The sequence below is a fragment of the Phaseolus vulgaris genome, chromosome 5 (assembly GCF_000499845.2).
Source record: "Phaseolus vulgaris cultivar G19833 chromosome 5, P. vulgaris v2.0, whole genome shotgun sequence".
Taxonomy (NCBI): domain Eukaryota; kingdom Viridiplantae; phylum Streptophyta; class Magnoliopsida; order Fabales; family Fabaceae; genus Phaseolus; species Phaseolus vulgaris.
The window spans coordinates 40,220,312-40,246,729 of record NC_023755.2 but is presented as its reverse complement, the minus strand read 5'-3'; the positions used below and the strand labels follow the sequence as shown (position 1 = coordinate 40,246,729).

General features: G+C 42.3%; 2 protein-coding genes across 5 annotated transcripts; both read left to right on the top strand.

The window, feature by feature from the left end:
• The first annotated feature begins 237 nt into the window (after positions 1–237).
• Positions 238–10,775, top strand: LOC137836022 (nodulin-30-like). 4 transcript variants are annotated; one of them, XM_068644826.1, is made up of 3 exons: positions 1,604–1,702; positions 2,495–3,319; positions 3,470–10,775. In XM_068644826.1, the coding sequence occupies exon 3, from the start codon at positions 8,428–8,430 to the stop codon at positions 10,666–10,668; it is 2,241 nt and encodes a 746-aa protein (XP_068500927.1). In that variant the 5' UTR covers positions 1,604–1,702; positions 2,495–3,319; positions 3,470–8,427; the 3' UTR covers positions 10,669–10,775. The 4 variants fall into 4 exon arrangements, with proteins under 4 accessions (XP_068500929.1, XP_068500928.1, XP_068500927.1 ...); XM_068644828.1 differs by lacking the exon at positions 1,604–1,702 and adding an exon at positions 238–988 and having other exon boundaries at positions 2,495–6,565; XM_068644827.1 differs by lacking the exons at positions 2,495–3,319; positions 3,470–10,775 and adding an exon at positions 238–988 and having other exon boundaries at positions 1,598–1,841.
• A 7,847-nt stretch (positions 10,776–18,622) lies between these two features.
• On the top strand, positions 18,623–20,197 carry LOC137836023 (nodulin-30). The gene is made up of 2 exons (XM_068644829.1): positions 18,623–19,365; positions 19,952–20,197. The coding sequence occupies exons 1-2, from the start codon at positions 18,711–18,713 to the stop codon at positions 19,966–19,968; spliced, it is 672 nt and encodes a 223-aa protein (XP_068500930.1). The 5' UTR covers positions 18,623–18,710; the 3' UTR covers positions 19,969–20,197.
• The last annotated feature ends 6,221 nt before the right edge of the window (positions 20,198–26,418 follow it).

Here is a 26,418-nt window from a genome sequence, read left to right as displayed (position 1 = left end):
TATTTTTATTTTTATTTAATATAAATTCTAACATAAATTATGAAATGTTTTTATCGTATAGATTTTTATCATAGTATATTAAATACATTAATTTTATTTTATTGTTAGAGAGGTAGATATATTTTTAACTCTTGAAAAACAAATGAGTCAGGTTGTGTAATAAAGATGAAAGGTCGTTATAAATTTGTATAATAAACATGTTCATGGTTTCTACATTTTTCTATATATACTGTAAAATTCATGTACCTCAGCACCAAACAAAATCTAAAACTGTAAATTGGTTTATCACTGGAAATCCAATTGAGGGAGAAAATGAGAGCCATACTAATTACTCTGTTCTTGATCCTAAGTGTGGTAGTTGCAGAAGAGGCAGAAGATGCTGCAATTGTTGAAACCATTGATCCTGCAAAAGAAGCAGGAATTTCTGTAGCAACTAATCCTGCAAAAGATCATGGAATTGGTGGAACTGGTGAAATCAATGATCTTGCTGAAGATGCTGGAGTTGGTATTAGCAAAGCCATTTATCAAACACTTAGTGGGCAACCTGAAGCGTACGAATCTCCAAGATTCAAGAGGTTTGTGACACATTGCAGCTCACATGTTGCTGAAACATACAGTGATCCAATGCACTATGAGGGTGGAATCCGTAACCCAACTGGGTTGTCTCACTGCATTTTTGATTCCATGGAAGCATGCTTGGCAGATCATAAAGCCTCGTTTTATGACTCTGCTCGTTCCAAAATCCTAAACCTTAAACCCACAAAAGTCGAATATTTGCCGGTTATCATTCAGACAGTAAAATTTCAAACTGTGTTGAAAACCTGCTCTCAAGTCAGTGCACAAAGTTGTTTGAGTGATTCTGATGTTGATGCATCAACTTTAGGAGCTTGTCTCTTACCATCTTTGAACCAGTGTGTGTATCCTACTCAAATGCCACCTATACCTCCACCACCTCCACCACCTCCACCTCTTTCACCTCCACCTGCTGGTAAGACTTCTTTAATAATATATATGATTTAAGAAATATAATTAACACACTTTTATTTATGTATTTTGTTAACAAAACTCATTTTAGATTAACCTCTACAAAATTCTACCTTTTCACCATTACTTTTTATTAAAACCAAAACAAAAAATATTAAAAAATATATTTCATTGTATCTCGAACTTTTTCTTGTTCGAAAGTTTAAAATTTAAAATTTAGAGTTTGTGATTTAGAATTTAAGATTTAGGATTTCTACTTACTAAACCTTAAACTTTAAGATTACATTGACTAAAAATAAAAATATTTCATAATATATAAATTTTATGTTTTATTTTATTATAAAATTACATAAATGCATCATTTCATGTGAAATTTTAGAAAAACATGTAAATAATTTCGAAAACCATTACATGAGCAGATATATTCATGATGGAAATAGAAGTAGTTTCATCAAAAACATAACACTAAATGTGGCTTCTTATAGTTTTTTCTTACATTATGTGTTCTTATTATATCTGATGTTTCACATGTTTTCTGTTTTCCATTGCTTCTTCTTTTTTTCTGGAATTAATGTTTATATTTTAGAAGCTTAAAAGGTTGTGGTTTGTGCAGATAAGACAAGAAGATAAATCATACTAGGGAAGTACTTATAGTTAGCATTGCCATATTATGCTAATACAACAATAATCCCAATGCTTTCTCCATCATCTTATATATGTAATAAATAATTTTTTTTCTAGCTAAGATTAAACTCTTAATCTCGTTCTTAATTTAATTTATGGTGAAAGATCTGTTATACCTTCAATATTCTATGTCACTCTATGATACATGGTAATGAAGTTTGATTTTCTATTCACACTGTAACATCCTAATTTTTACTCATATATTAAAACAAACAATATCTAATTACAAATAACATATACTACTTTCTCATATGTGTATCTCAAAAGAAATATCCCTCTTCATAGGGATTTAATATATACATTAAAAGTTTTAACAACAAAACAAAACATTCAAATAAAACTATCTCATCCTCAGCTGCTCACTAAGGAGTTCTATTACCTGCAATCTCATCTGCTCCCGTGTAAAACACGATCATCACAAATAAAGAAACAAACACAAACAAATAAAGGGTAAACTATCTATAGAAAAAGTTTTGATATAATTCAAATTTTAAATTAATAAGCATAATTCATCAATTCTCATGCGATTTCTCAATTTTAATATGAGATATTGATATTAAAAATATTTGAATTACATTTCTTAATTATTGATTTTTCTTTCAAAAACTTGTTTCCATCATGTAGGAGAGAAATGAAAGACATTTAAAAAAAATTAGATGTATACATGCACACGTGTAATCATAGAATAAAATAATATATTTTTGCTTAATTATGTTTGTAGTCTAAATTTTTTGAATAATTTTGATTTTGGTCTCCTAAATTTTAAATTTGCTCTTAAGTTTCAAATTGATAAATTGATTATACTATTTCTTTTTGTACTGATCAGATGGTCGAAAATGATGACGTGGCAGCAAGCGATAACATAGGCGTGTTGAGCGGGACATCTGGATGACAGAAGGGAAGCACATCGGGAAGTTTGTGTCGTCGCCAGTTGTCAGCTTGGCGTTCTCCAGTATATATAACTGGCGGTCACCAGGCTTGCGTCATAGTCGCCGGTTGCGAGTTTATAATCGGCGGTCACCAGGTTTGCGTCGTAGTCGCCGGTTGCGAGTTTATAACCGGCGGTCACCAGGCTTGCGTCGTAGTCGCCGGTTGCGAGTTTATAACCAGCGGTCACCAGGTTTGCGTCATAGTCGCCGTATGCGAGTTTATAACCGGCGGTCACCAGCCTTGCGTCGTAGTCGCCGTGTGAGTTTTAGGATATCAGGTGGTTTGAGACCGCCGAAAGGGGCACATCGCCGAAAGATCAGGAAGACTTGCTTAAGGCTTTCAAGAGGTACTAATACGAAAGGCGAGGTTATCAGACGATCATTCCCTAGCCAGAGGTTGAGGCAAGGGAACAGTTTACCAGAACATGCATGATGCACGAGTGAAGCAGATCATCATAAGCAACAAGCGAGACCACAGGGAAGGTGTGTATGGTGACACCCCGCACTCGCCACTTAAGAGGTCGCGCTCCAAGGAAGTTGTAGTTGCTCCTCGACGGGGTAACTTAGTCAAATAGCTTGAAGAGTAGAGTTGACGCTCAAGTAAGAAGGTGACTCCAGATGGTGACACGTGTACAGCTGGATGCGAGCCACGTGTCCAAAGGTGTAACCGTTAGGAGAGAGAAAGTGCTCAGGTATATAAGGAACTCTAACGAACTTATGAGGTACGCCCGTTCAGAACACTTCTTTACGCTTTGAGAACACTTGAGTACGCTGAGAGAGATTTTGCACGGTTCCTTGAGTTTTAGCTTTTCTCTCTTAGATTTTTGGTGGTTCCGTCACTGACTTGAGCGTCGGAGCGCGATTGGCCGCAGTGGCGGCACTCTATCTTTTTCAGGTTGAGGAGAATCAAGGTGCGAAGGACGGAAGCTAGCGTGGTGCAAAGCCGATCCAGAAGGAGAAACCATCGACGTGGCAAGGCTCTTGCACTTTGGTCAACCGGCAGGATCATCAGGCGCCCACCGTGGGGCCGTGTAAAACCTGTTCCCATCCACAGCGTGAGTTCTTGAAGTTTCTGCAGTTTCTGTGTGGTTGTGTGCTGGTGCAACCATTCTTCACCGTTCGTTCGAGCTTCTGTTCGGTGAATTGAAGTTTTCCACCGTTCGTTTGGGTTTTAATCGGTAGTTTGAAGTTTTCCACCGTTCGTTTGAGCTTTCGATCGGTTTCTTGAAGTTTCTTGCTGCTTGTGCGGTGTTCGATCGGTTGAATCGAGGTTTTACCGTTCGTTCGCGTTTCTGAACGGTGAATCGGGAGTTTTGCTAGAGAAGCGGTAGGTTCGTGGTGAGATTGCGAGTTTCTGTGAAGGTTTGACGTCCGAATCTATCGGCGTGTTGTTGTGGTTGCGTTTGAGGAAGTTCTTGGGAGTTTGAGAGTTTTGATCGATTGATTGCTGGATCGATCGTTTGCTGGTGAAGGTTTTGTTCGCTGGAGTTTGATTTGCTGATTTTTCATGAGAAAGATGAGAAGCAACCGTTCAAGTCCCGTTGTGCCAGTTGCTGCAGAAGGCGCCATGACCATGGCGCAGATGATGGAGATCATGCGTGCGTTGCAGGCAAATGTGGAGGCATCGCGCATAGAGCAAGCAAAGATACATGAGGACCTGGTCGCCTCTCAGGCCAGAAACGAGGAGCTCAGTAAAGTAACTAAGGAGTTGCGTCAAGCTCTTCAAGAGCAGAGAGGGCGCACAGTTGCTGAAGAGGTCGCGCCGTCATCGCCACCGCGCGTTTTCCCAATGTCGTTTGCTCAGGCGATCACGGACACGCCTATCCCTGCGAGCGTAGTACCCGTGAAAGCCTCTTTCACCGGCGTGGAGGATCCTGAAGCACATCTCACTACGTTCCACACGCAGATGATGCTGTCAGGAGGCTCAAATGCTGTATATTGCAAGATGTTTGTGAGCACGCTCCAGGGAACGGCGCTGGAATGGTTTGTTAGCCTGCCTACAGGTCACATAACCAATTTCCAGCAGTTTTCGAAGCTCTTCGTCGACCAGTACATTGTGAACAAGGCGCCACCTAGGGTATCTTATGATTTGTTCGACGTAAGGCAGTACCAGGGAGAGTCCCTCAGGGACTACTTGAATCGCTTTGGAGCACAGATGGTCCGCTCGCCTGCTAAAGACGAGGAGATGTTGGTGTACGCCTTCAAAAAGGGCGTGCTGTCGGGACCCTTCTGTGAGGCGTTGATTAGGGCCCACCCCGCCACGTTTACTGAAGTTAAGCGACTTGCGGTGGCCCACATCGCCGACGAGAGTGAGGTCGTCGAGAAAAGAGGGAGCGTGGCTCCTGCTAGGCCACGAGCCCAAACCTGAATCCAGCCGCAGAGGGTGCTGGAGACGGCGGCGGCCAAGAGGGATCAAAGGACTCGCCATCCTTACGATCCAAAGAAAAACAAGGGAAGGGGCCCAGGGCGCCCCAGGGAGTACAATCGCCCACCAAAGCACGAGTTTGTCATGGGGTTGGCGGATCTGATCGTCATTCCCAACATAACAGTCAGGCTTAAGGCGCCTGAGAAAGTGAGCGACAAGGTGTTAGGACCAAAACCAAACGCCTGGTGTGAGTTCCACCACAGTTTTTGTCACACCGTTGATTCGTGTTTGGCCCTGGGATACCAGCTCGACGACCTGGTCAAGAGCGGTTTCTTGAATGATTACCTGCTGCACAGGAGGACAGGGGGTGCGTCGAGCTTCCAGCCGGCGAGTGGGGAGGGTCAGCAACACGAGGTGCCAACCCATGTCGAGATCCACACCATCGCTAGAGGTTTCTCGGGTGGTGGAATCACTGCATCACAGCGGAAGAAATACGCAAAGTCTGTGATGACGGTGGACATGTTCGAGGATCACTCGCCAGACGTGGACATCACGTTCACAAAAGAAGATCTCAGGGACGTTGTGCCTCATGACAACGATCCCATAGTTGTCTCGCTAATCACGGCGGGAAGGAAAGTCCACCGGGTACTGGTGGACCAGGGAAGCTCGGTAGATGTAATGTTCTGGCCGACTTTCACGCAGTTGCAACTACCCCTTGACCAGTTAAGGCCCTATGGAGGATACTTGTATGGGTTCGCTAGCGATCAGGTGGAGGTCAGAGGGTACATCGAGTTGAGAACTACGTTCACAGACGGGGCGGCCTCGAGGACGGAGAAGATCAAGTACCTCGTCGTGAACGCCCCCTCGGCGTATAACATTTTGTTGGGAAGGCCAACACTCAACAGAATAGGAGTTGTGCCCTCGACCAGGCACATGAAGGTTAAGTTGCCATCTATGGAGGGGGTGGTGATCACCATCAAATCTGACCAGAAGGAAGCGAAGAAGTGCTATGAGAATAGTGATGAGCATATATTTATTCACACTCATTAGCCTTATTCATAGATTATTGGACTATAATAATAAATAAATTCATTGTTTTAATTAATATTCTTATAATTGGGTTTATTTGGGCCTTAACTATTATTATTGTTAATTTTGTGTTTTTAGAGTAAATTATCCGGAGGAAACATCTACCTTTGTGAATGGGCCAAATATGCAAAAGTCCAAGTTGCTTTTTGAACCAAAACAGAAAACAAATTCTGAGGAGAAGAAAGAGAAAATAAAATCTACAATATCTCAGAAACAGAATTGGAAGCAAATCTTCTGCAAAATACAAGAATTCTGGAAAGATGGAAACTTGGAAACGGTTAACAAAATATAAACTACAATATTCTCTCAAGATCCTTGGAGCATAAAAGCCTATAAAAGGACACAAGCATCAAGGAGAAAGGGAGAGCTTCATAGGGTTTTCTTAGTTTATTTTCTTCTTAGTAATTCTTTTGTTTTGCCTCCGCATGGAAGGCTAAACCTCTTTTTGGTTGATTCTTTTGTAATTCCCCATTGAGTTCTGAGGTTTTGTTCAATAAAAGTTTCGATTTTTAATTCTCTATAGCAGTTGTTTTTATTGTCTAATCTTCTGGAAAACTGGTTTTTGTGAGAGGTTGTACTTGAACGCATGATTGAGAGTCTTCCTTATCTTAAACTTTGGTTTCTTAGTTAGTTCGCATTGTTCTAATTAATTTCTTGGGCGCATGATTCAAGGGAGAGGAGGTAAGCATTCCCATGGAGTATACGCATGGAACAAAATGGGTATTGATTAAACTAGTAGACGCATGCTTTACTGGTGAGTTTCAGTTGAATCAGATCGGCGCATGTTCAATTTGGTTTAGCTCTGTTGGAGGATTGAAAAAAGATTAATCTTTAGAGAACCTATGAAGAATTCAATGGTGGAAGAACTTAGGATCAACCGCTTTTTATTTGCTATTTTAATCTTTTTTTATATATTTTTTGCACAACTATCTCAAACCCCCTTTTTATCTTTATTGTTATTGCTAACTTTTATTGCTTGCAGATAGATTTTAAACCCTGATCAACTGATTTTACTATTGGATTCGTTGGGAGACGACTTGGGGACATTTGTCCACAATTATACTATCATCTCTCTAGTGTTAGACAAGTCTACGCTAGAATCATATTAGTTTGACAGCAAAACGACAGCTATCAAATAGCCTGAAGAATAAGAGGTCAGTGAGTTACATCACGACCACGCCGCCCCCCGGTGTGGAGCCCAGGTCGACGGCGATGGAGGTGACCGCCGACGGCGATGTCGTTATGGTAGACGCTGAAACAGGGGGAGAAAACGTTGATCGGGGGGAAGAAGCGAGAAACCGCCTAGAGGAAGCGAGGGAATCGGGGATTGCCAGGGAAGCCAGGCCCGCCCCCGTCGAAGAGTGGCTCGAGAGGGAGATCGGGGGTAAGGTCTTCAAGTTGGGAAGATCTTTGAGAAAAGAGCTACAAGACCAGATCGCCAAGGTGATAGAAAGGCATCTGGATGCTTTTGCATGGTCTGCTTTAGACATGCCGGGAATTGACCTCGACTTCTTGTGTCACCATTTGGCGATGGACACGCAAGTCAGACCAGTGCGACAAAGAAGAAGGAAGTTTAACGAGGAGAGGAGACAGACGATTAGGGATGAAACGCAGAAGCTCCTCGCCGCAGGCCATATCAGGGAGGTCCAGTACCCTGAATGGTTAGCTAATGTCGTACTGGTGAAGAAGAGCAACGGGAAGTGGCGCATGTGCGTCGACTTCACAGACCTGAACAAGGCTTGTCCAAAGGATTCATACCCTTTGCCAAGCATAGATGCCCTGGTCGAGAGTGCAGCAGGGTGCAAGTTGCTGAGTTTTCTGGACACCTTCTCGGGGTATAATCAGATAAAGATGCATCCTATGGATGAAGAAAAAACTGCCTTCATGACTGAGAGGTCCTGCTACTGTTACAAGGTGATGCCCTTCGGGCTGAAAAATGCGGGAGTCACGTACCAAATATTGATGGATAAGGTACTTGCACCGATGCTGAGAAGGAATGTGCAAGCGTACGTAGATGATATGGTCGTGACCTCGTTAGAGAAGAGCAAGCACGTCTCAGATCTGGAAGAGTTGTTCACCACGATTGCCAAGTTCAGATTAAAGCTAAACCCCGAGAAGTGCATTTGCGGCGTGGAGGCAGGGAAGTTCTTAGGTTTTCTCTTAACTGAAAGAGGAATAGAGGCAAATCCTGATAAGTGCGCTGCCATCTTGGCAATGAGGAGCCCGACTGCCATGAAGGAGGTGCAGCAACTTACAGGTCGGATGGCCGCCCTGTCTCATTTCGTATCAGCTAGTGGAGAGAAGGGTCATCCGTACTTCCAATGCTTAAGGTGAAACAACAAGTTTGTCTGGTCGAAGGAGTGTGAAGAGGCCTTCATGAAGCTTAAAAAGTACCTGGCGAGCTCGCCGGTTTTGTGCAAACCCATGGTAAGAACCCCTCTCAGGTTGTATTTTGCTGTGACTGAGAGGGCGGTGAGTGCGGTGCTCGCCCAAGATCAAGACCAGGCTCAGAAGCCTATCTATTTCGTCAGCAAGGTGTTGCAAGGCCCGAAGGTGAGGTATCAGGCCTTGGAGGAAGCTGCACTGGCTGTAGTATTTTCGGCGAGGAGGTTGCGCCACTATTTTCACAGTTTTACGGTGCTGGTGATGACCGACTTGCTCATCCAGAAAGTCCTGAAGAAACCTAATGTAGCTGGGAGAATGGTGAAGTGGGCGGTAGAGCTGTCAGAGTTCGACATCAAATATGAGCCCCGAGGACCGATCAAGGGGCAGATTTTCGCTGATTTTGTGGTCGAGCTCTCGTCAGAAGCAGCACGAGTCGAAGGGGATGATTTTCGTTGGGTGCTTTCGGTGGACGGATCGACTAACCAGCAGGGTAGCGGTGTTGGAGTCATTCTGGAAGGCCCCAACGGCGTGCTGATAGAACAATCCTTGAGATTTGCTTTTAAAGCCAGCAACAATCAAGCAGAGTATGAGGCGCTGATCGCCGGAATTTTGTTGGCTAAGGAGATGGGGGCTAGGGTGTTGATGGCCAAGAGTGACTCATTGTTAGTCACGGGACAAGTAACATGCGAGTTCCAGGCCAAAGATCCACAAATGATGACTTACTTGGAGTATGTGCAGGAGTTGATGAGTTCCTTTGTCTCATTTGAAGTAGTGCATGTGCCCAGAGAACAAAATGCCCGAGCAGACTTGCTAGCCAAGCTCGTCAGTTCGGGCAAGGGGGGTAGGCAGAGGACGGTGATCCAAGAAACTCTGAAGACGCCTAAAGCATTTGTGGCAGACCACCTGGTTCTTCAGATAAGCAAGTCGATGGAGAAAGCGGCTAGGAGTCACAGGTCCTTGACCCAGGAGACCTTGAGATCGTCGAGAATAAGAGCGTGTCGGGGGGACAGGGTGAACATGACGCAGGTCTGCGCTACGCATGAGCTAAACACATGGATAACACAGTACAAGCGCTGCCTGGCAGATGGCCTTCTCCCGCTGGATCCGACGGAGGCTAAAAGGATAAAGAAGAACTCTAGCAAGTTCACCATGATCGATGGCGAGTTGTACAGGTTTGGGTTTACACACCCACTCCTAGAATGTGTGCACGGAGAAAAATGCACTAGAATTATGGCCGAGCTCCACGAAGGTATATGTGGGAGTCACGTCGGGGGTCGAGCTCTGGCTGCAAGAACTCTCCGTGCAGGTTATTACTGGCCAACGATGAGGGAAGACTGCAAGAAGTATGCTCAGTGTTGCAAGCAATGCCAACAGCACGCCGATTGGCACAAGGCGCCCTCAGAAGAGCTGAAGTCAATTTACAGCCCTTGGCCATTTCATACTTGGGGAATTGACATTCTGGGACCTTTCCCATTGGCGGTCAGGCAGATGAAATACTTGGTGGTGACAATTGAATATTTCACCAAGTGGATCGAAGTAGAGCCAGTAGCCCAGATCATCGCACACAAGATCGAAAGCTTTGTATGGAAGAACATTGTGTGCCGGTATGGTGTGCCTAAGCGCCTGGTGTCGGATAATGGGACTCAGTTTGCAAGTCACCTACTGAAGAAGCTGTGCGAGGAGGTGGGAATACAGCAGATGTTTGCATCCGTCGAGCACCCACAAACAAATGGCGAAGTAGAGTCTGCCAATCGGGTGTTGTTGAGAGGTTTGAAAAGAAGGCTAGAGAAAGCTAAGGGGTCGTGGGCTGAAGAGGTACCCCGCATAGTTTGGGCGTACCATACCACTGAGCAGTCAGGAACCCACGAGACATCGTTTAGCTTGGTTTATGGATGTGATGCAATGATTCCAGTCGAAATCCAGGAGAGCTCGCCGAGATTCCAAAACTTTGTAGTAGAAGACTCAAATGAAGAAAGAAGGTTGAATCTGGATTTACTGGATGAGGTCAGGGAGGAGGCAAGAGTAAAAGCCGAGGCAGTAAAAAGGAGGATTGAACGAAGATACAACTCCAGGGTAATGTCAAGGCAGTTTAGAGAGGGCGACCTGGTGATGAGGAAGGCCCATCAGTACGAGATGGAGAACAAGTTATCGCCAAAGTGGACAGGACCGTTTAGAATAACCGAGGCGCTCGGGAACGGCGCCTACCGCTTAGAGACGTTAGAAGGGGGGTGATTCCTCGTACTTGGAACGCCACACATCTCAAATTATATTACAGTTAAAGCTTTGTAAGTAAAAACGAACATGAAGTGATTTACATGCTTTCTGTTAAAACAGTTTGAAAGGGGGCACTCTTTTTTCCCTAAGGAGGTTTTTAATGAGACCACCCAATAAAAGAAGAGTTTTCAAGCTTAAGTTTCTGAGTTTGCATGCATGTTTGTGTTGAAAGCATGTAGAAAAAAGACCTTGTCACTCGTACGTGATTTAAGGCGAGTTCAAAGTTGTATTGCATGCTCTCAATTAAAAGTTTTTAAGTCCCCATCGTCTTTCGGCGATTGGCGGCATCAGTTAAAAGTTTTAAAGTCCCCATCGTCCTTCGGCGATTGGCGGCATCAGTCAAAAGTTTTTAAGTCCCCATCGTCTTTCGGCGATTGGCGGCATCAGTTAAAAGTTTTTAAAGTCCCCATCGTTTTTCGATGATCGTTTTTCGGCGATCGGTGGCATCAGATAAAAGTTTCAAAGTCCCCATCGTTTTTCGACGATCGGTGGCACTAGTTAAAATTTTGAAAGACCTCATCGTCTTTCGGCGATCGGAGGCACCAGCAATGATTAAAGACCTCAACGCCCTCGTGCGTCTTGAGGCGAGAAAGAGATAAAGTCCTCATCGACTTTGTGCGAGTGCAGGCGAGAACAGATTAAAAGACCTCTCTGCACCAGCAGATAGAGGTAAGATTAAAAGACCTCTCTGCACCAACAGATAGAGGCAAAATTAAAAGTCCTCAGTGCATCCAGGGGGGAGGAGATGTACACCCTGGGCAAGTTGAGGCACCAGAAAAAGTCCTTCTCGCCGTTGAGCGAGTTCAGGCAAGATAAAGTCCTTCTCACCTTAGAGTGAGTTCAGGCCAGAGAAAGTCCTTCTCACCGCAAAGTGAGTTCAAGCAAGATGAGCTGAAAATTCAAGGGTGTTCGTGACCTTAAATGGTGGGAAGGGAAGGAAAATGCCTTTCCCCCCCTTTAAGTGAAACATCAATATTGACCCAGTAAGACCAGATCATTGTTCTGAAACTTAGGGAGGTAGAGAAGGATCCGAAAGGCGCCTCTACCCCCAGATTAGGGAACAATGATCAAGTTATGAAGATGAGAAAGGACACATTGCCAGAATACTACGACGATCAGAAGAACCACAGGCGATGACAGGAGTAAGGGCCTACTTCGATTGGGCATATCAGGTGAATTGTATCTTAAATATCAGTTTGAGTTGAAACTTGCTGTTTAGTAAGTAGTTTCACGCTGAAGTTTGTTACCTTAAGTTCACAAGTTTTATTAAAATGTCATCGTTTGAGAGTTAACAGTTTGATAAATTGTTATAAGATTAACAGTTTGTTCAAGTTCAAAGCAGTGAGTAAACGGTAAGCTCGAGTATCATTGAGTTGATTTATTTGAGCGAGTTCTACCGGTTACGATGGTTAATCACACAACGAGTAAGAGTAAGAAGAATTCAAAGAGAAGTAGCAGAAAACAACATCTCAGCAGAAGTTATATAAAGCAGTATCAGTTCAAGTTTGAACGCGAATGTGATCAAGTACGTAAGCAGCTATTACATATAAAGTTTTTACAAACAAAGATAAGCGCCAAGTTTCAAAAACACGGTGATGGAGGGAGGCGGTTAGTCTTCAGATGGCACGATCTTCCCATCCACCACCTCGTTGCAGATTGATACCATGGAGAGGTCGAGCTCAGCGTATTGGCATGAGACTTGCTCCAAAGCGGCGTCGAACTCGGCGACAAGGACTTGGGCGGAACTTTGCTCGAGCTCTTGTGCTTGTTTCTTCAGCTCCTCGATTTCTTCACGAGCCCGAGCAAGTTCTTAAGCGGCCTTCTTTCCTTCATCCTGAGCCTGAGCCAACTCTGCAGCAATTTTCGTAGCCCCTTCTCGAGCCTCGACGAGCTCAGCAAGAGCGTCGTCCCTTGCCTTTTCGACCTGTCCAAGAAGAATCTCCCGGTCTGCTGATCTTTTTTCAAGGTTTTCCACCTTGATCGCATCTGCTTTCATGGCAGCCTCCAAGTTGGTCACCTTGAGCCTGTAAGGGACCAGTTTGCTCTCCAACTCGATTTTCTCTTGGGCTTGGAGCTGCAGTCTTTTGCGCAGATCGGAGGCCTCCGCGCGCTCCTGAGCTCAGCATCCATGGCGTCCTCCAGCCTTGAATGGTCCAGCTCCATCATCATCAAGTTGCAAGACAGTTTCTCAGCCTCAGCTCTTGTCATCAGGTTTGACTCTTTGAGCACTGAGTTCTCGTCTTGGAGTTTCTTGTTAGAGTCCTGCACAGCCTTCGATACGATCAAGGGGAGATCCTCCGCCATCATCTTTAGTTTAGCTGTGAAGGGCCCCAAGATCTCTCCGATGGAGGTTGGGAGGTTTGAGTTTGTTGCTGCTGGAGGTGCTGGAGGAGCTTGTTGCTGACTTTCACCACCACCCTCTTGTGTTGCAAGGGCAAGGGGGGCTTCTTGGCGTGGTAGTGAAGTCGGAGACTCTGTAATGAGAATTGGCGAATTATGAGCGCGCTCATCCTCGCCTAATGCAGCCCCAGCAATAGAAGCAGTAGAAGGAGGACCCTCTCCAACAGACATGAAGGGTGTGGAGGTGCTTGGAGGGTTCTCCATGAAGTTAGGGTCGCTGCTTTCGACCACCGGGGGTGCAACGGCCAAGGGTGTTGCTTGGACTGGTTGTGTTGGAGTCGGAGGTGAGGGCGGTGTTGTTGTTGGGATTGCGGGAGGTGAAGAGGGAGCTACCCTTTTCCTTTTGGTGACAAGGTCATCTTCGGTTTCCTCATCATCCTCTTCATCCTCCTGTACCACCTGAGTAGTTTTCCTTTTGGATCTCCTGAGGACCAGTTTCTTCCTTTGGGGGGCGGGTGGTACCCCGGAGGAGGTTGCACCTCGGGGGAGAGTTTTTTCTTGAGCAGCGGCGATCGCCACCACCGGATTGGGCGCAGCTTGGGAGCCCGCCGCCAGTTTGTGAGATCGGGCGATCGTCCTCAGTTCTGCTAATTTCCCTTTTCCCAACATGTTATCTGCATGAGGTAAAGCACGGTTGAGCAATCAAAACAGAAACAGAAATATAAGCGCATTAATGCAGAGACAACACAAGCGATACATGGTTAAAAGATCAGAATCAACACAGAGTAATAGAATGCCAAAGCAGAGCGGGGAAGGCGCTAAGTTAGGTATTAACTTGAAGTGAAGGACTTGGTGTGGAGGTAGGAGCTAACCTATATGTATTTCGAGCTGGGTTTCGAAGAACTCGTAGGGAATGATTGAGGCAGTAGGGAAGATGATGTTGGCGGCAGCGACACTCTTCCAGAAGAGGCAAAGGTCTCTGTCCAACTTCCCCATGTTGTCAGGGCTCCTTGGTCTTCTGATGCTGTCTTTCACCTTCTTGAACACGGTGGTGTAGATGAAGCAGAACAACTCGTCGTTGCTCCCCTTATCGTCCGCACAGACCGGTTCATCCGGGAGGCAGGACAGCACAGCCACTTTGCTATCGTGCTCTTTATGGAAGGAAAGGTCGGACTGGTCTCCCTTCCTTAGCCGGTGCACGCCCAACTCTGTGTTTATTGAAGAAGTCTCCTTTAATAGGGTTGGGGTGGTCCAAGGGTAGAGTTCCTTGTAGTCTCTTGGAGGTAGGAGGCTCCTCCGGCGACTGGTGGAGTTGCTTGAGGAGGATTGGCTTGAGAAGGAGCAGGCCTCTCAGCCTGTGCAGAAGGGGCACCGGAGGCTCGAGGTGGGTTGCGCACTGGTGGAGGATTTACCCCAGGGGCAACCCTACGCGTTTGGGGTAGAGGGTTTCACGATGAAAGAGGGGGTTCGCAGTGGACTTCGTGCGAGCCATCGCAGGAACTGCAAAGAAAAAAAAAGGAGAGGATGAACAAAGATTGCAGAGAACGACTCGATTGAAGACGAAGAAAGAAGAACGAACGAACATGAGTTCGCTGGGATGAACGTGATGGAAGACAAAACCCTAAGTTACGAGGGAGGAGGAAAGGAAAAAACAGCCCACAACGTATGCTCCAGACAGATAATGGATGATGCGAATCGGTTAAAATGCAACAAGTATCAACAGAAGGCGTAAAAGAGTTACCTTTTTATGATCGGATGAGCGTTGAAGAAAGTTGGAGATTGAGAGAGTTAAGAAGTTTCGTGGGTTGCAGAGAAAAACTTAGAACGCTTGAGAATGCAGAAAGGTGATGGAACAGTGAGAAGCGTGATAGGGTTTAAGGGTTTTCGAACGTTTTCGGAAGCGCAAACGCCAGCTGAAGATGACTGTTGATGAAAGCCATGTGTCGAGCGATGGGAAAGGAGGTTGGTGGAGCGTCAGAGAAGCAGAGGGTACGGATGTACGGAAATCTGCATCAGTGCCACGTAGATCGACGATGACGTGACCTCTTAGTCTTTTCGCTGGTCAAGTCTCAGCTTAAGACTGGGGGGCTTGTGTACCGATCAGGTGGTCGGAAATGATAACGTGGCAGCAAGCGATAACATAGGCGTGTTGAGCGGGACATCTGGATGACAGAAGGGAAGCACATCGGGAAGTTTGTGTAGTCGCCAATTGTCAGTTTGGCGTTCTCCAGTATATATAACCGGCAATCACCAGGCTCGCGTCGTAGTCGCCGGTTGCGAGTTTATAACCGGCGGTCACCAGGCTTGCGTCATAGTCGCCGTATGCGAGTTTATAACCGGCGGTCACCAGCCTTGCGTCGTAGTCGCCGTGTGAGTTTTAGGAGATCAGGTGGTTTGAGACCGCCGAAAGGGGCACATCGCTGAAAGATCAGGAAGGCTTGCTTAAGGCTTTCAAGAGGTACTAATACGAAAGGCGAGGTTATCAGACGATCATTCCCTAGCCAGAGGTTGAGGCAAGGGAACAGTTTACCAGAACATGCATGATGCACGAGTGAAGCAGATCATCATAAGCGACAAGCGAGACCACAGGGAAGGTGTGTATGGTGACACCCCGCACTCGCCACTTAAGGGGTCGCGCTCCAAGGAAGCTGTAGTTGCTCCTCGACGGGGTAACTTAGTCAAATAGCTTGAAGAGTAGAGTTGACGCTCAAGTAGAAGGTGACTCCAGATGGTGACACGTGTACAGCTGGATGCGAGCCACGTGTCCAGAGGTGTAACCGTCAGGAGAGAGAAAGTGCTCAGGTATATAAGGAACTCTAACGAACTTATGAGGTACGCGCGTTCAGAACACTTCTTTACGCTTTGAGAACACTTGAGTACGCTGAGAGAGATTTTGCACGGTTCCTTGAGTTTTAGCTTTTCTCTCTTAGATTTTTGGTGGTTCCGTCACTGACTTGAGCGTCGGAGCGCGATCGGCCGCAGCGGCCCACTCTGTCTTTTTCAGGTTCTTGAGGAGAATCGAGGTGCGAAGGACGGAAGCTAGTGTGGTGCAAAGCCGATCCAGAAGGAGAAACCATCGACGTGGCAAGGCTCTTGCGCTCTGGTCAACCGGCAGGATCACATTTGTCCTTCAATTAAAAAATTTCATTTTTTTAGTTTTTCAATTTTATCAAATGTTATTTTTAGTTCTTGATATTGAACTACATTAGTGATGATGATGTGAAAAACTATTATCTACTTAATATTTATTTATATATATATATATATTTAATTAAGTGTCATAATTTTTTGAAAATTTATCAAATACTTAAATGTCTTTTTTCTCCTCTAAATTGTGGAAACTATTTGTTTTGGTCTTCTATTTTGTTGTGATATTTCCTATTTTACTCCTACTTTGTAAAATCTCACTCTAACTCTAAAGTGTGATACACTAACACCAATGAAAACTTCTTTACTTAAATCAAATTCATCATGTTACTCCTCTATGAAAAATTTTAATCGAATCACCAAAAAGAAACAATATGTAACCAATTTGGATAATTAAAAACATATTTAAAATTTTAATAAATTTTGAAAAGCTATGTCACTTAATTAAATTCATGGAAGAAATGTTGAGTTGTTCATACACAAAATAACATATTACATCTTAAACGTATATACATTTATATATTTACATTTAATAAATATTGTAAATATCAAACACACGTCATACCAAAGTTGCAACTTATTATAAAATATTTAATATTAGTTGTGTCATTGGATTCTTATATAATTTTTATGATTTAGAGTATAAATAAAATATTAAATTCAATCATGAATTCTAAAGATATTTTTATAAAAAAAATATTTTCAAATATAATATTTAAAACTTAAAACATATGAAAAACTAATTTAAAAATGTTGTACAATATATCCACCAATCATGAACTCCAACACCTTAAATTTGAAAGATGTAATTGCAAAAAAAATAACTAATAAAAATGGTTAATTAAGTTTTTAACGAAGTTTAATTGTCCACAGAAATTGATGAATATATCATGTAATCCAAAAAAAAAAATACTGGAATAATGTAAAAGTTTGCTGTGTTATCCTATTATATTTTTACCAACTTTTTTCTTAATTATCTTATATTACTCGTAATCACCCAATACGTTTTAAGAGAGTCTAATTTAGTAACTAATGGAAAAAAAAATCTATTTTTAAAAAGAGACTTAAAAATATAATTATACAATTTGTCATTTAACGAAAATTTATTCTTCAACTATAACAAAATTGTTTCCCTACTAAATAAATTTAACTACATGAATTATATAGTTCTTTTGTCAATTAATTGTGTTTATTAAAAATATAGTCTTGTAACTAATTAATATAATTACGTATTTTCAATTTATATGTGTTTGTATTTTTATATATTTAATTTACCATAAAAATGTATTTTTATATAATTGTCGTTCTAAACAAACAATTTTAGTTATAACCGTGTTGTAATATAATAATGAATTAACTCTTAATTTTAATGAAGGATCGACCTCTTTTTGAACCCAATTTTTCCAAATTAAACATTATTTTTTTATGGGAGTTTTTGGTCCATCCAATACCCGAAAGGGCTGTAAAATATTTTTTATTTATATATTTTTTTATCACAAATGCTTGATAACTTATTTAACATAATGAAAAATAATAATTACGTAACTATTTTTCTTCTCATCAGGTCTCTTTTCTTAGAAATTATTATTATTATTATTATTATTATATATATAAAAGAAAATTATTAAATAGAAATTAATTTTAGTGATCAAAATAATTAGTTCCTATATTGACTAAATTAGAGACTACCATTTTATAATTTAAAAAACTATTGATATCTAAAGTAGTTTCTATTATTAATAAAAAGAATTATAAAATAATTTTTAAATTGGTATCTAATTACTATTTATTAATGTTTTAGTTACTAATTACGTATATTCTAAATTAATTTTTTTTAATTTTTTAATACTAATTTAGAATCTAAAATATTAATAACTAAAATTTAGTAACTAATTTAAATTTCAATTTAAAAACTATTTTATAATATTTTATTAATATAGAAATCACATTCAATACTAATAATTTTTTAATCTTTAAATTAGTATTTAATTTAATAAATGACTAATTTTTTATCTTTAAATTACTAATTTTCTTGTATCGTATATATATATATATTATATATATATATATATATCGTTATAATAATATTTTTAAAAACTAAAAAAAATAAATACAAATATTACAATATTTTTAGTATATTAATATACTTTAAACTTTATAAAAACAATTTTCAAGATAAAATTTACTTAAATACTATAAAATATTTTTATTTTTATTTAATATAAATTCTAACATAAATTATGAAATGTTTTTATCGTATAGATTTTTATCATAGTATATTAAATACATTAATTTTATTTTATTGTTAGAGAGGTAGATATATTTTTAACTCTTGAAAAACAAATGAGTCAGGTTGTGTAATAAAGATGAAAGGTCGTTATAAATTTGTATAATAAACATGTTCATGGTTTCTACATTCTTCTATATATACTGTAAAATTCATGTACCTCAGCACCAAACAAAATCTAAAACTGTAAATTGGTTTATCACTGGAAATCCAATTGAGGGAGAAAATGAGAGCCATACTAATTACTCTGTTCTTGATCCTAAGTGTGGTAGTTGCAGAAGAGGCAGAAGATGCTGCAATTGTTGAAACCATTGATCCTGCAAAAGAAGCAGGAATTTCTGTAGCAACTAATCCTGCAAAAGATCATGGAATTGGTGGAACTGGTGAAATCAATGATCTTGCTGAAGATGCTGGAGTTGGTATTAGCAAAGCCATTTATCAAACACTTAGTGGGCAACCTGAAGCGTACGAATCTCCAAGATTCAAGAGGTTTGTGACACATTGCAGCTCACATGTTGCTGAAACATGCAGTGATCCAATGCACTATGAGGGTGGAATCCGTAACCCAACTGGGTTGTCTCACTGCATTTTTGATTCCATGAAAGCATGCTTGGCAAATCATAAAGCCTCGCTTTATGACTCCGCTCGTTCCAAAACCCTAAATCTTAAACCCACAAAAGTCGAATATTTACCGGTTATCATTCAGACAGTAAAATTTCAAACTGTGTTGAAAACCTGCTCTCAAGTCAGTGCACAAAGTTGTTTGAGTGATTCTGATGTTGATGCATCAACTTTAGGAGCTTGTCTCTTACCATCTTTTAACCAGTGTGTGTATCCTACTCCACCTCCACCACCTCCACCACCTCCACCACCTCCTCCTGGTAAGACTTCTTTAATAATATATATGATTAAGAAATATAATTAACACACTTTTATTTCTGTATTTTGTTAACAAAACTCATTTTAGATTAACCTCTACAAAATTCTACCTTTTCACCACTACTTTTTCATTAAAACAAAAAAAATATAATATTAAAAAATAATATTTAGTTTAGAGTTTATGGTTTAGAATTAAAGATTAAGGTTTACACATACTAAACTCTAAATTCTAAGATCTTATATCGATTAAAAATAAAAATATTTCATAATATATAAATTTTATGTTTTATTTTATTATAAAATTACATAAATGCATCATTTCATGTGAAATTTTTGAAAAACATGTAAATAATTTCGAAAACCATTACATGAGCAGATATATTCATAATGGAAATAGAAGTAGTTTCATCAAACAAATTAATATTATAGGATTTTCAAAAACATAACACTAATGTGGCTTCTTATAGTTTTTTCTTACATTATGTGTTCTTATTATATCTGATGTTTCACATGTTTTCCATTGCTTCTTCTTTTTTTCTGGAATTAATGTTTATATTTTAGAAGCTTAAAAGGTTGTGGTTTGTGCAGATGAGACACGAAGATAAATCATACTGGGGAAGTACTTATAGTTAGCATTGCCATATTATGCTAATACAACAATAATCGCAATGCTTTCTCCATCATCTTATATATGTAATAAATAATCTCTTTTTTCTAGCTAAGATTAAACTCTTAATCTCGTTCTTAATTTAATTTATGGTGAAGGATCTGTTATACCTTCAATATTCTATGTCACTCTATGATACATGGTAATGAAGTTTGATTTTCTATTCACACTGTAACATCCTAATTTTACCCATATATTAAAACAAACAATATCTAATTACAAATAACATATACTACTTTCTCATATGTGTATCTCAAAAGAAATATCCCTCTTCATAGGGATTTAATATATACATTAAAAGTTTTAACAACAAAACAAAACATTCAAATAAAACTATCTCATCCTCAGCTGCTCACTAAGGAGTTCTATTACCTGCAATCTCATCTGCTCCCGTGTAAAACACGATCATCACAAATAAAGAAACAAACACAAACAAATAAAGGGTAAGCTATCTATATAAAAAGTTTTGATATAATTCAAATTTTAAATTAATAAGCATAATTCATCAATTCTCATGCGATTTCTCAATTTTAATATGAGATATTGATATTAAAAATATTTGAATTACATTTCTTAATTATTGATTTTTCTTTCAAAAACTTGTTTCCATCATGTAGGAGAGAAATGAAAGACATTTAAAAAAATGACACGTATACATGCACACGTGTAATCATAGAATAAAATAATATATTTTTGCTTAATTATGTTTGTAGTCTAAATTTTTTGAATAATTTTGATTTTGGTCTCCTAAATTTTAAATTTGCTCTTAAGTTTCAAATTGATAAATTGATTATACTATTTCTTTTTGTACCGATCAGGTGGTCGGAAATGATAACGTGGCAGCAAGCGATAACATATGCGTGTTGAGCGAGACATCTGGATGACAGAAGGGAAGCACATCGGAAAGTTTGTGTAGTCGCCAATTGTCAGCTTGGCGTTCTCCAGTATATATAACCGGCGGTCACCAGGCTTGCGTCGTAGTCGCCGGTTGCGAGTTTATAACCGGCGGTCACCAGGTTTGCGTCGTAGTTGCCAGTTGCGAGTTTATAACCGGCGGTCACCAGGCTTGCGTCGTAGTCGCCGGTTGCGAGTTTATAACCAGCGGTCACCAGGTTTGCGTCATAGTCGCCGTATGCGAGTTTATAACCGGCGGTCACCAGCCTTGCGTCGTAGTCGCCGTGTGAGTTTTAGGAGATCAGGTGGTTTGAGACCGCCGAAAGGGACACATCGCCGAAAGATCAGGAAGGCTTGCTTAAGGCTTTCAAGAGGTACTAATACGAAAGGCGAGGTTATCAGACGATCATTCCCTAGCCAGAGGTTGAGGCAAGGGAACAGTTTACCAGAACATGCATGATGCACGAGTGAAGCAGATCATCATAAGCGGCAAGCGAAACCATAGGGAAGGTGTGTATGGTGACCCCCCGCACTCGCCACTTAAGGGGTCGTGCTCCAAGGAAGCTGTAGTTGCTCCTCGACGGGGTAACTTAGTCAAATAGCTTGAAGAGTAGAGTTGACGCTCAAGTAGAAGGTGACTCCAGATGGTGACACGTGTACAGTTGGATGCGAGCCACGTGTCCAGAGGTGTAACCGTCAGGAGAGAGAAAGTGCTCAGGTATATAAGGAACTCTAACGAACTTATGAGGTATGCGCGTTCAGAACACTTCTTTACGCTTTGAGAACACTTGAGTACGCTGATAAGTGTCTAATTTCAGTAATATTTCATATTAAAATATAGGCACTTATGAGGATTTATTGCTAATTTACATATAAAATAATCCCTAATTTATGAATTTATACCTTTTTACATTTTTTATGATTTTTATTTGAATAAGAGTATTTTATTCCCAAATTTGGTGTTAATTGCAGATTTCTAAGGAAGATTGGAGATTTGGATTAAAGATGAATGATTTGAGCTAAAAAGATAAAGATAGAAGGTCCCAGAAGGGAAAAGATGCAAAGAAAGATTGGGCCTTTTTTTTTATGTTTTATCATTTAGCCCATTAGCGCGACACAATAAACAACCTAACCCTAGAAAACTAGGATAAATAGAGGGCTAGAGGCTCAACCTTAGTGTGCCAGATTGAGAGGAAAACACCATAGAGTGAATTGTAACCCAATTGGGAGAATGGAATGTGATAGAAGTATGCGTGGCTAATTCTACCCTTTGGGATTGGGAGTAATCTGCTCAAACTCTTATGTATTGAGGTGATATTTTATATATTAATATTCAGTTCTTGATTGATTATTGGTATTGTTGTTTTACTTTTAATTCTCCATGACAAATTGAGAATCTTAAATCTGACCGGGAGGTATTTTTAGGGTTTGGACCTAAACAACAATACTTAACATATTTGAGTGTTAGGAATAGACTTGAAATGTTAATTGCTATTAAACGTCTGAGCTTCGTTCTAAGTTGTTCTTATAAGTATGCGAGGGATCGATAGTTAGGGAACATTCTTAAGGATTTTATATGCGAGGAATCGATATAAATGATTTTTATACGGGCATCAATTTCAATTAAAGAACTTAATATTAACATGCTAATCAAAATACATGAGAGTGAGAGAGATGAAACTTAATCCCAATTTTTCCAATTGAAGCAACTAATTCTTTGTTTGTTTTCTTATTGGTCAGTGCCAACATAATCACTTCACACTCTTTTTTATTGTTCTGTTGTTATATTTAGCGAATATTGTACTCGATGATTCACTGTTCTTTGTGGGATCGATATCCGTCATTAGGGACAATTATTACTTCTGACAAACGCGGTGCACTTGCCGTAAAAAGTCATCAAGTTTTTTGGCGCCGTTCCTTGAGTTTAGCTTTTCTCTCTTAGATTTTTGGTGGTTCCGTCACTGACTTGAGCGTCGGAGCGCGATCGGCCGCAGTGGCGCCACTCTGTCTTTTTCAGGTTCTTGAGGAGAATCGAGGTGCGAAGGACGGAAGCTAGCATGGTGCAAAGCCGATCCAGAAGGAGAAACCATCGACGTGGCAAGGGCTCTTGCGCTCTGGTCAACCGGCAGGATCATCAGGTGCCCACCGTGGGGCCGTGTAAAACGTGTTCCCATCCACAGCGTGAGTTCTTGAAGTTTCTGCAGTTTCTGTGTGGTTGTGTGTTGGTGCAACCATTCTTCACCGTTCCTTCGAGCTTCTGTTCGGTGAATTGAAGTTTTCCACCGTTCGTTTGGGTTTTAATCGGTAGTTTGAAGTTTTCCACCGTTCGTTTGAGCTTTCGATCGGTTTCTTGAAGTTTCTTGCTGCTTGTGCGGTGTTCGATCGATTGAATCGAGGTTTTACCGTTTGTTCGCGTTTCTGATCGGTGAATCGGGAGTTTTGCTGGAGAAGCGGTAGGTTCGTGGTGAGATTGCGAGTTTCTGTGAAGGTTTGACGTCCGAATCTATCGGCGTGTTGTTGTGGTTGCATTTGAGGAAGTTCTTGGGTGTTTGAGAGTTTTGATCGATTGATTGCTGGATCGATCGTTTGTTGGGTGAAGGTTTTGTTCGCTGGAGTTTGATTTGCTGATTTTTCATGAGAAAGATGAGAAGCAACCGTTCAAGTCCCGTTGTGCCAATTGCTGCAGAAGGCGCCATGACCATGGCGCAGATGATGGAGATCATGCGTGCGTTGCAGGAAAATATGGAGGCATCGCGCATAGAGCAAGCGAAGATGCATGAGGACCTGGTCGCCTCTCAGGCCAGAAACGAGGAGCTCAGTAAAGTAACTAAGGAGACTAAGGAGTTGCGTCAAGCTCTTTAAGAGCAGAGAGGGCGCACAGTTGCTGAAGAGGTCGCGCCGTCATCGCCACCGCGCGTCTTCCCAATGCCGTTTGCTCAGGCGATCACGGACACGCCTATCCCTGCGAGCGTAGTACCCGTGAAAGCCCTCTTTCACCAGCGTGGAGGATCCTGAAGCACATCTCACTACGTTCCACACGCAGATGATGCTGTCAGGAGGCTCAGATGCTGTATATTGCAAGATGTTTGTGAGCACGCTCCAGGGAACGGCGCTGGAATGGTTTGTTAGCCTGCCTACAGGTCACATAACCAATTTCCAGCAGTTTTTGAAGCTCTTCGTTGACCAGTACATTGTGAAACAAGGCGCCACCTAGGGTATCTTATGATTTGTTCGACGTAAGGCAGTACCAGGGAGAGTCCCTCAGGGACTACTTGAATCGCTTTGGAGCACAGATGGTCCGCTTGCCTGCTAAAAGACGAGGAGATGTTGGTGTACGCCTTCAAAAAGGGCGTGCTGTCGGGACCCTTCTGTGAGGCGTTGATTAGGGCCCACCCCCGCCACGTTTGCTGAAGTTAAACGACTTGCGGTGGCCCACATCGCCGACGAGAGTGAGGTCGTCGAGAAAAGAGGGAGCGTGGCTCCTGCTAGGCCACGAGCCCAGACCAGAATCCAGCCGCAGAGGGTGCTGGAGACGGAGGCGGCCAAGAGGGATCAAAAGGACTCGCCATCCTTACGATCCAAAGAAAAACAAGGGAAGGGGCCCAGGGCGCCCCAGGGAGTACAACCGCCCACCAAAGCACAAGTTTTTCATGGGGTTGACGGATCTGATCGTCATTCCCAACATAACAGCCAGGCTTAAGGCGCCTGAGAAAGTGAGCGACAAGGTGTTAGGACCAAAACCAAACGCCTGGTGTGAGTTCCACCAGAGTTTTGGTCACACCGTTGATTCGTGTTTGGCCCTGGGATACCAGCTCGACGACCTGGTCAAGAGCGGTTTCCTGAATGATTACCTGCTAGACAGGAGGACAGGGGGTGCGTCGAGCTCCCAGCCGGCGAGTGGGGAGGGTCAGCAGCACGAGGTGCCAACCCATGTCGAGATCAAGTACCTCGTCATGAACGCCCCCTCTGCGTATAACATTTTGTTGGGAAGGCCAACACTCAACAGAATAGGAGTTGTGCCCTCGACCAGGCACATGAAGGTTAAGTTGCCATCTATGGAGGGGGTGGTGATCACCATCAAATCTGACCAGAAGGAAGCGAAAAAGTGCTATGAGAATAGCCTGAAGAATAAGAGGTCAGTGAGTTACATCACGACCACGCCGCCCCCCGGTGTGGAGCCCAGGTCGATGGCGATGGAGGTGACCGCCGACGGTGATGTCGTTATGGTAGACGCTGAAACAGGGGGAGAAAACGTTGATCGGGGGAAGAAGCGAGAAACCGCCTAGAGGAAGCGAGGGAATCGGGGATCGCCAGGGAAGCCAGGCCCGCCCCCGTCGAAGAGTGGCTCGAGAGGGAGATCGGGGGTAAGGTCTTCAAGTTGGGAAGATCTTTGAGAAAAGAGCTACAAGACCAGATCGCCAAGGTGATAGAAAGGCATCTGGATGCTTTTGCATGGTCTGCTTTAGACATGCCGGGAATTGACCTCGACTTCTTGTGTCACCATTTGGCGATGGACACGCAAGTCAGACCAGTGCGACAAAGAAGAAGGAAGTTTAACGAGGAGAGGAGACAGACGATTAGGGATGAAACGCAGAAGCTCCTCGCCGCAGGCCATATCAGGGAGGTCCAGTACCCTGAATGGTTAGCTAATGTCGTACTGGTGAAGAAGAGCAACGGGAAGTGGCGCATGTGCGTCGACTTCACAGACCTGAACAAGGCTTGTCCAAAGGATTCATACCCTTTGCCAAGCATAGATGCCCTGGTCGAGAGTGCAGCAGGGTGCAAGTTGCTGAGTTTTCTGGACGCCTTCTCGGGGTATAATCAGATAAAGATGCATCCTATGGATGAAGAAAAAACTGCCTTCATGACTGAGAGGTCCTGCTACTGTTACAAGGTGATGCCCTTCGGGCTGAAAAATGCGGGGGTCACGTACCAAATATTGATGGATAAGGTACTTGCACCGATGCTGAGAAGGAATGTGCAAGCGTACGTAGATGATATGGTCGTGACCTCGTTAGAGAAGAGCAAGCACGTCTCAGATCTGGAAGAGTTGTTCACCACGATTGCCAAGTTCAGATTAAAGCTAAACCCCGAGAAGTGCATTTTCGGCGTGGAGGCAGGGAAGTTCTTAGGTTTTCTCTTAACTGAAAGAGGAATAGAGGCAAATCCTTATAAGTGCGCTGCCATCTTGGCAATGAGGAGCCCGGCTGCCATGAAGGAGGTGCAGCAACTTACAGGTCGGATGACCGCTCTGTCTCATTTCGTATCAGCTAGTGGAGAGAAGGGTCATCCGTACTTCCAATGTTTAAGGTGAAACAACAAGTTTGTCTGGTCGAAGGAGTGTGAAGAGGCCTTCGTGAAGCTTAAAAAGTACCTGGCGAGCTCGCCGGTTTTGTGCAAACCCATGGTAGGAACCCCTCTCAGGTTGTATTTTGCTGTGACTGAGAGGGCGGTGAGTGCGGTGCTCGCCCAAGATCAAGACCAGGCTCAGAAG

Bases quoted from the DNA above. Each gene is read 5' to 3' on its own strand.
- LOC137836022 (XM_068644826.1), top strand. From the start codon at position 8,428: ATGAAGCTTAAAAAGTACCTGGCGAGCTCGCCGGTTTTGTGCAAACCC.
- LOC137836023 (XM_068644829.1), top strand. From the start codon at position 18,711: ATGAGAGCCATACTAATTACTCTGTTCTTGATCCTAAGTGTGGTAGTT.